The sequence below is a fragment of the Cavia porcellus genome, unplaced genomic scaffold (assembly GCF_034190915.1).
Source record: "Cavia porcellus strain 051 isolate PalLab524CR breed Dunkin Hartley unplaced genomic scaffold, mCavPor4.1 scaffold_34, whole genome shotgun sequence".
NCBI classification, from domain to species: Eukaryota; Metazoa; Chordata; class Mammalia; order Rodentia; family Caviidae; genus Cavia; species Cavia porcellus.
This window is the reverse complement of record NW_026947517.1, coordinates 7,462,182-7,475,482: the sequence shown is the minus strand read 5'-3', so window position 1 is coordinate 7,475,482 and position 13,301 is coordinate 7,462,182. Positions and strand designations below refer to the sequence as shown.

Genomic DNA, 13,301 nt, shown 5'->3' with positions numbered 1-13,301 from the left:
GACAGTAAGATAGACAGTGAACATTTCCAGTGGACTTGCTTTGAAATCTGTGTTTCCTTAACTTGTTTCCTTATGAACTGTTTTGCTCTGTTTCGCTATGTTTAATCTTACCCTCTTTAAGAAAAAAAAGTGTGTAGGAAGATAGGCATATTAATAACTTTTTGGTGGAACATTGAGGTGAACCGTGACAGTGTCATTATTTGAATATCACTTTGTATGCTTTAAATTTGTAACTTGAACAACTACTTCTAAGATGACAATATGATACTAATCAACCAGTGATTTCTTATTGTTTATTTTTCTGAAATTCTGTATTATTTCTACACTTTTTGCCTCTTTAAAGAAACAACATTGCAATTCACCAGAAAATACAAAATTTAAGTTTTAAAGATAAAATATTAAGTATGGAGGCACTATCCATACTTGAAAGTGAAAAGCCCATTTCAGTTTAGCATGTTTAGTTACAAGATGCCATGTTGAAGCACAAAAACATCTAGATAAAAAAATCTAGAGAGGTACAAGTGTTTAACTGAAAACCATACAACATGTACACCTAAGGAGAGCCCCACCTCAGATTTGTCATTTCTGGAATATTTGTGAAGAAATATTGACATCTAACTTCTGTATTGATTATTTCTTCAGGTCTCCTTGGGATTTTTAAAGTAAACTTAGATCTAAACTGTCTGAACAGTGATGCTTTTTCTATGTATTTAACAAGAAACATGGATTGCTATGTTTCTCACATTGTTAATCCACATAGGATCTCTGCCCAGTGAGCTCTTTCAGATATGTAACAATGATCATGTGTGCTGAGAGTATTCCCATAGCACATAGGATTTATCTCATGTGTGAGTTTTTTTTTCATGTATTTCACTTACAATCTGGCTGCTGAAAGTGTCTCCACTTGCTTACATAGCCAGTGGTTCTTCCCAGTGTGAAATCTTTCATGTGTTTTGCAATGACTATATGTAGTAAAACCTTTGCCACATTGTTATATACATAGGCTTTCTCACCAGTGTGATGTCATAGATGTATTTTACAAAATCCATGTGTGGTGAAAGCTTTCCCACATTCTTCACAGTTTCTCAACCATGTAAATTTTATAATGTATTGGACAATGAGCATTTCTGCTGAAACTTTTTCTACATTACTTACATATGTAAGTTTTCTGCCCAGTGTGAAGATTTTCATGCATTATCCAATATGTACATTTGCTGAAACAATTCTCATGATGCCTATATACACTGGTTTTATATTGAATGTGAACTTTCATGTTTCTGACAATCTCCCTGTGTTTTAAAAGCTTTCCCACATTGCTTACACGCATATGGTTTCTCTCCAGTGTGAATTCTTTCATGAACCTTACATTGTGCATGTGTGTTAAAAGCTTTCCCACATTGCTTACATACATATGGTTTCTCTACAGTGTGAATTCTTTCATGTTGCTTACAATTTCCCCATGTGTTAAAAGCTTTCCCACATTGCTTACATGCATATGGTTTCTCTCCAGTGTGAATTCTTTCATGTTCCTTACAACGTCCAGGTCTGGTAAAAGCTTTCCCACATCGCTTACATACATATGGTTTCTCTCCAGTGTGAATTCTTTCATGTTGCTTACAACATCCAGGTCTGATAAAAGCTTTCCCACATTGCTTACATACATATGGTTTCTCTCCAGTGTGAATTCTTTCATGTTCCTTACAATGTCCAGGTCTGGTAAAAGCTTTCCCACATTGCTTACATACATACGGTTTCTCTCCTGTGTGAATTCTTTCATGTTGCTTACAACATCCAGGTCTGGTAAAAGCTTTCCCGCATTCCTTACATACATAGGGTTTCTCTCCAGTGTGAATTCTTTCATGATTCTTACAATTTCCCTGTGTTTTAAAATTTTTCCCACATTGCTTACATACATAGCGTTTCTCTCCAGTGTGAATTCTTTCATGAACCTTACATTGTGTATGTGTGTTAAAAGCTTTCCCACATTGCTTACATACATAGGGTTTCTCTCCAGTGTGAATTCTTTCATGTTGCTTACAATGTTTAGAACTGGTGAATACTTTTCCACATTGCAGACACATATATGGTTTCTCTCCAGTGTGAATTCTTTCATGATCCTTACAATTTCCAGGTTGGGTGAAACATTTTCCACATTGCTTACACACATAGGGTTTCTCTCCAGTGTGAATTCTTTCATGAACCTTACAATTTGCATGTGTGTTAAAAGCTTTCCCACATTGCTTACATACATATGGTTTCTCTCCAGTGTGAATTCTTACATGAACCTTACAATATGCACGTGTTTTAAAAACTTTCCCACATTGCTTACATACGTAGGGTTTCCCTCCACTGCAATATTTTTCATGGATCTGAACATCATGTGTTTCTGTTTCTTTCACATTCACATTACCTTCTGCAGTACAAAGGAATACTTCTTTACACTGCTTCCAAGATGTATGTCCATAAGATTTCCCTAGCTTGTCATTTCTGTAAAGAAAAAAAATCACATATAGGATTTATAAGCATATTACTAAGCTTTTCTTGGAGAATTGAACAAAACAGTTTGCAGTCTCACTGTTTGAATCCCCACTTCATATGTTTCACTTTTGTATTTCATAACTATTTCTATGATCAGCATTTGTAATCATCATCTTGCAATTTCTTACTGTTTTTTCACTTTGAATGCAGTATTATTTCTACTTATTTTGTCTTATTTAATCTTTCCTTATATTAAATTTAAAAAAAGAAAAATTCACAGTGAAATTGGTCTCTGTTTAATGACTGCATTAATATCAAGTTCTGTTTTTAATGCCTGCTAAGAAATTCTGAATTTGAAGCAACACAATGGCCTTGTAAGATATGTTGAAAACAACCATTCCCAAAAGACTGGTACACATTTGGAAATCTTAAAAGTTGGTACTTTGAAATGCATAATGTTTAGCTTCGCTTTGGGCATGGGTACATATGTGTATCACATGCAGATTATTCTCATATGTTTCCCCATCACAATCTCCCTTCTGTCCTTAACCTGTAGTTCCCTTTTCCATATGGTCAGTCTTACTTTTCTCTAACAACTCTGTTTCATTTCTTTCCACATTTTGTATTGTGGTTTCTCATCTAAAAGAAAGCCAGTGACCTTTTAGGTTTTATAGCTGAGCTATTTCACTGAATTGATGGGTGAAAGACCCATCTAATTCTTATGGCAAATGACATCATATTATTTATTTTTTGACATTATATAACACATTTTTTTCCATTCTTGCTGGGAATGAACAACATGTATTAGCATAAATCTATAGCTTTTTAAAAATCTATTTTAAGAGATTTTCATAGATCATTAAGCTGTGAAGTTTGATCTTGAAATTGCCATTCTGCAAAATCTGATTCCTAGTGTGCTGGGTTTACAAGAATGCACAATAACAGAGAGTCTATTAACATTTTTCTTCTCCACAAATCCAGTGATAGACAGCTAAGCTTCAAGGCCTGATCTGTTATAATTTGATCTGCTTTGTATATGAGTAAGCATGTATCAGTATTTTATGCAGATTTTGAGATTTTAAAAGTATCCAGGACAAGTATGAGGGGATCAATTTCTAGAGACAACTGCATACTGATATTCAAAATGAGTGCACTATCATTCCAGCAACCTACTAAGAATATTAATCAGAATCACTGATTCTCTAGAGCAATACTTGGAAACATGAGCACTCAGTTTTATTTCAAATTCTATTGCAATCTTAGCAATTGTTAGATAATGAATGTGTTGTATTCACATATATATACGGGTAGAAAAACTGAAGGCAGAATGTCATAACTCAAAGTGCATGCCTTTCGTGCACATCTATATGCAATGTCATACATTTTCATGATTTAATTCTCTCATATATACACTAGCTTATACATCTTTGGAGAATATTACTGACATTAAATTAAATGGTGCCTCATTTCTTTGGTGGTCATTTTTCTGCTGACTCACTAATTACTCAGGAACATTCCCCTCCTTGTGAGTGTGAATTACCTTAAGTATCTCCAGTAAATTTTGCATTCTTTTTCAGCTTCCTGGATATCCCCAAGTCCTCCTGAATTGTAGACATAGAAATACCAGGACTCAGTTGAATAATACATACAAATTAATAGATTTTGTTTAGATTCATGATATAATGTGTCCAGGTCTGAGCTATTTTTAAAAATATTTTCATATTCTTTTTAACAAAACAGCACTAATGAGCAACAAACAATATTCTGACAGCATGAGTGCCAAAAAGATTTCATCCTTACCTATTGCAGCCATGTTCCTAAAGATTTCACCCATCACATCTCTGTAGAGGTTCTTTTGGGATGGACTCAGCAAACTCCACTCCTCATTGCTGAAGTTCACAACCACATCCTCAAAGGTCACCGCCTCCTAAAGGATCATACATATATTTCTCAAAGGAAGGTTGAGACCCCAGGTTTGGGATATCTTAAATTCTCTCCTACAAATCTGAATCAAAAGCAAAGTGCAGTGGTGCATATCTATAATCCCAGCACTCAAAAGGCGAGACAGGAAGGCATCAGTGAGGTCAGGGCAATTCTAGGCACTAGGGTGTTCAAATCCAGCTGATATACATACAGAAAGCTTGTCTCAATAAAACAAAACTAAACTCAACAAATAAAGCCAAACAAAACAGCTGAATGAAGACTGATTTGTTCAAATTTAAATCCATGTCTTGGTCATTAATTTTGTGTCTATACACATTTTTGAAGACAGCCAATTTGACACTAGATTTTAACTCACTGCTAATATAACAGGCAAATAGGAGCACTGATTCTTGTGCTGAGTCATGGCAAGATTCCCTGTGCACATGTCTAAAGCAGAGCTCACAGTGAGAAGCCTGCAGGACCAGCAACCACAAAGCACAGAGGCAGATAAATGTCTCATCAATTGCCTGGGAAGCCAAGCAAGAACCTCCCCTCCCCAGTCAGCGGTGGCAGTCTGGAAAACTGCAGCCCTTCCAGGGAGAGAACCAGCAGCAGCTCCTAAGATCCATTCTATGTTGGAACTTAGGGCACTGTGAAACCAAACAACCAGCCTGTCTCCCTACTAAGCAATAGTGAATCTACTGATGCACCACCTAGAATCAAATATCCCACTTCCCTACCCTTCTTCTCCTGTCACCCCCCGTTAGCAAATGGGAACCAGAAATCTGAGCATCTCCTGGGAAGTAGACCATAGGAAATAAGGGGGACTTCCTTCTACTATCTCTTTGAAGGAAAATGTTTTTTATTATTGTTTCATTCTATTCTGATTAATGGTACTGCTCAATTCAATATTCTGTTTTGATAAGTTCTATAATGTTCTGTATTTCATCTCATTTTGATATATGTGATATGTTCTATAATGTTCTGTATTTCATCTCATTTTGATATATGTGATATGACAAAGATAACAAAATATACTGTGATACCTATTACTGTTATCCCAGTAACCTGTATTGAAGTTGTGTACCAATTTCACTGTGTGATCTTAGTTGACCTTATGCTGCCTTGTTCTGTTCTATTTTACCAATTTCAAAATTAAATAAAAAATATCAGCAATCACTTTGATAGACTATAGATGATGTCTGTTCAAATCTCATTTAGGCCAATGAGTACTTTGTTCTTAATATACTTAAGCAGCATTTTGAAACATGAATATGGTTTCATAGAACAAAACATAAATAACATCAAATATGGTATATAAATAATAACTCAAGTGTTAGTGGAAAACAGCTGCATTTTTAAAATATGTATATAAAATGAAACCAGGCCCAAGCTGTAAATTATACCTCACTGTCACCAAGTGATCACTTTCAATTCAAATATAAGAAATATATCTTGGGAGGCTGGTGAAGGATTTCTTCTTTGAATTTGGGACTATCCTAAGTTACAGAGCTTTCTAAAATAGACAAACCTGATTGAGACACTGAACAGACAAAGTGAAACTTAAGAAGAGACTGCATAAGACAACTTTGGTTTGTTTTAAAAAAAAATTATAGCCATAAAATACAGAAAAATTCCAACAATATTCAACACTTTCTCAGAAACAATGTGGATATCATCCATACTACACAAAAAACTTTTTCATAGTTGTGTATTTAGCTCAGTGGCATGAACACCTGCCTGGAAAGCATAGTTCATGCGTTTGATCCTTGGTACAAAAAAATTAAAATTTCAGCTTCATGACACTGGGGCATAAATAGAGATAATCAAATTAGATCTCAAGTATGGAACACAAAAATTATGGATTGACAGGGATGTGGAATACTGATTGTTTGTTGCCAGAGCTGGTGTTGATCACCTCAATGAAGCAATCAGAACCCAAGTTTACTTCATACTTACTCTAAGAACTACCTGAGTTTCAGTGAAGACCCTCTCTGTTGTATGTCCTGCTATTTGCTGCCTGCATCCTGTCAATCACTTCCACATCTTTTCCACACTCCTCTGATCCATCCTAAGCAGAAAACTCTTCATGCCTAACTATCAATATCACTGCAAAATTTCTATTTAGGGCTTCTCATTTACACCACTTAGATAAGTCCATTGTAGAGAATTTCCATATTTAAACTGTCTATTAACAACCAAGCTACTAAATCAGCTCTTAATTCAGAGGTGACACCCCTATCCCTTTACATTCGGAAGGATATCACATGTATATGTCCATGCAAATGTGTAAATTTTGGCATTTTTCGATGAGAATTTAACAGGTAGCCATTTCTGGAATTTGTCCAAAAAATTTTACCCTGTCCTTGATAACACTTTCATATTTGCTTCATTTTTCTCAGACTTCAAAACTCTATGGCTGTTCTCACAAACCTAGTCTGTGAGTGGAGGTGCCACCTAAATAATTAAGTATGATCAGAAATTATTTTGAACTGATCTGTATAATACACAGGAGTTCACCAGTTGTTTCCGAAGCCTTTCTCTGCTGAGGCACAGTATTACATATCTCTGAATTCTCAGGACCTTTGTCACTACCTGTCATGAGGATGGAAACAGGAGAACATACTATAAATTTAGGAGATCACTATAAATACAAAAAAGCCCAAGTTTAAGTTGAGCCATTGTGGCTATGAGGCCCTGCATTACATACATTAATAAACTCTGGATATTCCAGATCTGCTCCTCTGCAGAAAGAAAGCATAGACCTAGCTCATTACTGCTCTACAAACTACAAAAGCATCATAGTCAGGGTCTTCCCAAGCTCCGCCCAATGACTAAGATGGTGGACTTACCAGGCTAGCAGTGAATTTCAAAGGTGATACTTGAGTCTGCTGCTGTCATAGTGAAGCCAGGGTTCTGGGGACCCCAAATCACCCTTGCCAACAGCAAGAGGCAAAAGGGATAGTGAATGACCCATGGCCAAAGCTGGAGGACCTCAGGAGCTGAAGCTAACAAAATACCTGAGGCTCCAGATACCAGAACTACTCCTAAACACTTGTAACTGGTTTTGCCCAATCCATGCTATTTCTGGGCGCTTATCCACAATCTCACCATTCCATGGCTCCAGGATCTCTCAGGTTCTTTGCCAAACAGGCCACAGAACATCAAAAGTACTAAATGAGATCCAGCAAGCATTTTGCTACTAGTATTGCACTCAGAACAGGTAAATCGTGATGAGACATCAGAAGAGACAGAAGTCACAGCCAGCAATAGCCCATCTGATTGGACAGTTCATATGACCTGCCCCTTCATCATTGATTGACTCCTGCTCTACTGCCCTCCTTCTGAGTCAAGAATCAACAGGGAAAGAAACCCCTTCTTGCAAGAGAGGATCCCAAATAATAGACTGTAGTACAGAGACTTCTGGAGCTGCCGTTCTTCTACAGTGGTGATCTCAGCTTGACCAGAGGAGTGTTTGTACTGAAGAGCTTTACCTCAGGCTTTTAATTTTCAAATCCATTTTATTTCAGTGAAAAAAGAACCCATCAACTAAAATTAAATTTCAAAACATGTCAATCAGGGGGCAACAATGGTATATACATTGCACACTGTCATCCCCAGAACATTCACCCAGTGCTCAAGACATCTGTAATCAATTTTCTAAACAGTGCTCTTACAGGGTCCTGAGTTATTTAAATACTATTGGCATGAGACACAGTTAGGTCCCCCAAGGAGCCCATGCAGGAGACCAGATACCTCGCAACTATGGGGAAGACTGACACCTCATGCTATGGGCCAAGGCTCAAGCCAAATGATAAGCAAATTCATCCATATCCTAAGGACTGATATTCTAAATAGTTCCCTAGCACTTTGAGGAAGTCAGGAGTCACCATTTAAAGAAATGTATCCTTATCCTAAAGACTGACATTCTAAATAGTTCCTATCATCCTAAGGAACTCAGGAGTCACCCTCCCAAACCCCTAAGGGAAGAGACACAGCTGCCTAAGAATGTCTGCTTTCTATGTGACTCCCTTCCCCTTTGTTCCCAATTTAATCAACTTTACATGAACTTATAATCTTATTGGCTACCATAACTCTGTCCCATCTTATGCCCATCTGCATTGTGAGTTCTGATTTCCCCCACCTTAAACTCACTTTACCACATGATTTTACTCTATAAAGGTCCCTAGAATGGACAGTGTTTGGCAACCTGCTCAGGATACCTTCTCTCTCTCAGGCAGCTTTTTTTCTCTCAATAAGTATATTCTTCTCTTAATCTCTGTTGTTCCTAAAATTCATTCTTTGACTTTACAGGACAAAAAACTAATATCAGACATAGTAGACCGGGAGATTCATTCAAGTATAACAATATCAGTATAAACTTTTCTCTTTCTTGAAGTCAGAGAAATCAGTAGTAGTTTGTATCACACATTGTTGATCTCACCATGCCATGGATACTTGCATTGAAGTCTTTAACCCTGCCTTTAAGTGCTGCTTCTTTTTCTGAAACTGAACTGATCTGTAATTTTGGTTATGGTATCGACAATGCATTAAGGAATTGACTCAAAATATTTCTTCTGAATGGTTTACCAACAGCCATGGAGGAAAACAGATAGCAAAAATTCTTTGTTTTGATTTCTTCATTCAAACCAAAGGTTGTACTTGAAAGAGATTTGCCCTAGAAACAATTACTGGACTTCATGGTGGTAGTTCAAGGTGGAAGAATGTGAAATCAGGGATGCTTACTCATAAGGCCACTTCCTCTTTTCTCCTTGAATACAACTTCTTCTTTCTTTCCCAGGGGCCTAAAGAAAATTCCCATCAGCTCCTAGCATGACATCAACGTCCCCTCCAAGCACCACATTCAGTCAAAAGTCACATATACCCCATAACCCCATAGTCAGTGGGGGGGGGGCAAACCCTTGGTGGCTGTGGGCTCCTCTCCACATTCTTTAAATAAAAGGCCACTTTTACATTTCTTATATTCTGCTTCTCTATTGTGCTAATTTACCTTCTTGGTAATCTCAGTAATCTAACCCACTTTAAACCTATCTCATCACATGATTTTATTCTATAAGGTCTCTAGAAAAGACAGAGTCTTTTGCTTACAGGCTCAGAATCCCTCCTGTTTTTCTCAGATAGAAGCTTTCAGATAGGATTTTTGGTGTAGTAAAGAAGAGAATACAAAGTCAAAATGGCCTTTATTCTAAGAATATGGGGAGAACCCCATGACCACTGGGGGTCTGGCTTTTTCTTCTGGAAATATGTGGGCAGCATATATATAGTTTTTGACTTGGGCGGTGCTTAATTAAAGGTGGCATTGCTGATATGCAAGTAGCTGATTGAGATTCTTTTCTGGCCACAGGTAGGTTGAATATGGAAGAGGAAAGCGACTTCAAGGTAAAAGTCCCCTGGTTCCACCTCCCAATTCCAAAATATCCTATTTAGAGCAAAATACTTTCACTTTCTATCTCTCAATAAATATATTCTGCTGTTCCACTCTGTTGTTCCTAAAATTCATTCTTGCACTTTAGAGAACGCAAACTCATACCAGACATAGAAGTTCAGGAATTTCATTCCACTATATCATGGTATGGTTGTCTGTATTTCTAACTAACTCAGCTGCCTGTAACTTTAAGAATTGTTTATCAATTTGACTTGGTGTAATTGTAGCAAATAAAATGTTCTTAATGGATACAGGGAAATATATCACTAAATTGAATAAAATGATTATCACAGTTTTTCTAGCTAGCATCAGCCAACATTTTCAACTTTGAAGTATGTGGGAAAACAAAAATTAAAAACAACTTAGAAAATAGCAATCCTGTAGGGGACAGTACATCATTTACTGTAATTGCCATGTTATCTGCAGGTATTTCATAGACCACAAAGGAAACATTAAGTCTATTAATTAACAAGTATCAGTTTCAATAAATGTGCTCATAGCACTGCATCACTGACAACTGCAAGTATTTTTTTTTTTATGAGGGATTGAACTCATGACCTTGTGCTCTTCAGGCAGCTTCTTGTATCACTGACCTCAATCCCAAGAACCAACAACTTTAGATACTAAATATGACTATTAACAATGTTTAATTTGCCATTGACATATTTAGTTATAAATTTTGTAAACTTACATTTTCACAATTGAAATGATTTTCTTTCCTTGCAGTTTAAATTACTTTTGTTTACAGGTACCAGGGATCAAAGTTACAACCTAGCACTTTCCAGGCGGATGTTTCTGCCTGCTGAGCTTAAAGTCCTGGCCTGTATTAATGAATATTTTAAATGTATAAACATCACTTTATCCATTCAAATACTATTGTGATTTTAGCAAAGGAGGTCAATGTAGACCGAAATTGATATACAATCAGAGAGGAACTGGAACCTTCAAGAGTCAATGCAAAAAACTAAATACAACAATCACTGCTACAGGCACAGCTGAAGAAAGCCAGAACTGAAGATGAAGATGCAGTGACCAGGTCTACATGCTCCTGAAGAGAAAAACAACAGCTTGAAATGTACTACAGTTACCACCACCTCCTCCAGGAAGTCCTGATAGACATCAATTACCATAATCAATGACCAGAACAAATGGACTATTGTTCCCACAAAATGCCTTGGCTGTCCCCACATACCTTTTCTGGCTGACTTGTTCTCCTGATGAATAATATTAGTTAAGCAGCTATAAGCTTATAGGTTGAATGTAGTCTGAGACCCACACTGTACCCACATTGTGACTTTCCTGTATAAATGACCCCTGACAATAGGTCTGTGGCCAAAACACTGAAGACCACTCCTGAAAATTCAAGGCTATTCTTCTCTCTTTTTGTCTAAAAAATTTTTTGAACTTCTTTTGGCTTGTGACTTCCTTTCTCAATGTTGTGAGCCATTAAACTTGGTGCATTTGACATCAAACAGGGCAGGATTATGTTTTTCTTATTTCAATTTAAATATGAAATTCTGCTAAAGGCCATGTTCCAAAGCCTGGATTTCAAGCTGCTTGTTTGCCCTGAGTTTAACATTTCCATGAGCTTTTAGAAGTCCTCAGTGTAGTGAACTGCAAATGTATTGGAGGAAGGAGGTCACTGTTGTGCTGTAGCACATTAGGTGCCATTCCTAAATCTGTGTTTGTCACTGCCTCCTAGATGCTACTACATGGCCTTCCTTCTTCTGCAGCATCATTCAATAAATCCCATTTTGCATAAGTCAACTTTCACTCAGCTCTATAACTGTTTGTTTTTTTTAATAGTATTTCTGTCACCTTGGTTGTTTATGTTTTTCATTTTAGTTTTTTTTTTTTTTTTAATTTAAAGACATAGTCTCACTTAGGTTTTCTGGCCAGCCTACTCACTATGCAGGTTAGCCTGTCTTTGAATACATGGCCATTCTCCTGTTTCAGTCTGTTCGTCACTAGGTAAAAGAGGTGGGCATTATAACACAAGGCAGTTGTCTTTTTTCTCCTCTCCTTTTCACTATTATTCTTTCATTTCAGTGGCAATGTCATTTAATCCTGTTGTTTGCTTGTGTCAGTAAAGGTTTCTGCAGCTTGAGTTGAGTTTGTGAACAACAATATAGGAAGACAAGCAAACCAAGTGAGAAATGTGGAATTTCATTAGCTGGTCTCAGGACCACTTGTATAAAAAACCCCCATACCCATTTCAGGATCTAAAGAAGAGGCTTTAAACTGGAAAGTTACAGATATTTTAAAAGATAGAATCACAAAAAGATCCTGTTGTAAATCATTTAACTGGAATCTTATAATTTTCGGATGACAAACATATTCTGCTTCTTTTGTTGAGCAGGTTAATTTTTTTCTTTGGGTACAGCTCATTTTGCTTTTCTCCAGGATCTTCTACCCTGAGTGATTTTTTCCATTTTTCTGGGTGAAATACAGGGCACTAGTTAAATGCAAAGCTCAAGATGGCATCTATTATGCCTATCTACAACACAGCTAAGTTACAAGCCTCAATATATTCTAGGGTAAAACCACACATATCTATAATCCCAGCACTCAAGAGGCTGATGCAGGATGGCTGCTTTGAGTTTAGGGCAATTCTGTACTCCATAAAGTTTTCAAATCTAGCTGATGTACGTAGAGAAAACCTGTCTCAATAAAACAAACTAAACTAAACAAATAAACCCCACATAACAGCTGAATGGAGACTGATTCTTAAAATCTTAATTCCAAATTTTGGGGAATAATTGCTTGTACATACACATATTTTGAGACAGCAAATTTGATGCTATAATGCTACTCACAGCTAATGTAACAGCCAAATAGGAGCACTGATTCTTATGCTGAGTCACTGCAAGAGTCCCTGTGTGCTGTGTTTGGTGGCTCAAGCCTGTAACCCCAGCACTGGGGAGGCTGAGGTGGGAGGATCCTTGTGAGTTTGAGACCGGCCTGGGCTGCAAAGTGAGCTCAAGGCAGCCTGAACTGCATAGTGAGACCCCATCTCAAAAAAAGACAAAAAAAAAAAAAAAAAAAAAAAAACAAAACCAAAAAAGAGTCGCTGTGCATTGTCTCTAATGCAGAGCTCATAGTGAGAGCCTGCAGGACCAGCATCCTTAAAGCACAGAGGCAGACAAATATCTCATCAATCACTTTGATGTAAGACCAATGATATCTCTTCAAATCTCAATTAGGCCACTGAGTCCTTTGTTCTTAATATACTTAAGCAGCATTTTGATATTTGAATTTGGTTTCACAGAACAAAACATAAATAACATCAAATATGGTACATAAATAATAACTCAAATGTTCATGGAAAACTGCTGTAGGTAAAAAATGTATAAACAATGAAACCAGGTGCAAGCTTCAAATTATAGCTCAGTGTCAACAAGTGATCACTTTCCATTTAAGAAATATATCTTGGGAGGCTGATGCAGGAGAACTG

The 13,301-nt window shown here is 36.9% G+C and overlaps 1 protein-coding gene across 1 annotated transcript in view; it reads right to left on the bottom strand.

Moving 5' to 3' along the window:
• LOC134474652 (zinc finger protein 709-like) overlaps window positions 1-1,778 on the bottom strand; it is a gene marked incomplete at its 5' end in the record, with an annotated part of 190,563 nt that extends 188,785 nt beyond the window's left edge. The window contains one exon of the mRNA XM_063243157.1: window positions 1,268-1,778. Coding sequence (XP_063099227.1) covers window positions 1,268-1,778 — 511 coding nt within the window. The remainder of the gene's footprint in view (window positions 1-1,267) is intronic.
• Between the last annotated feature and the right edge of the window lie 11,523 nt (window positions 1,779-13,301).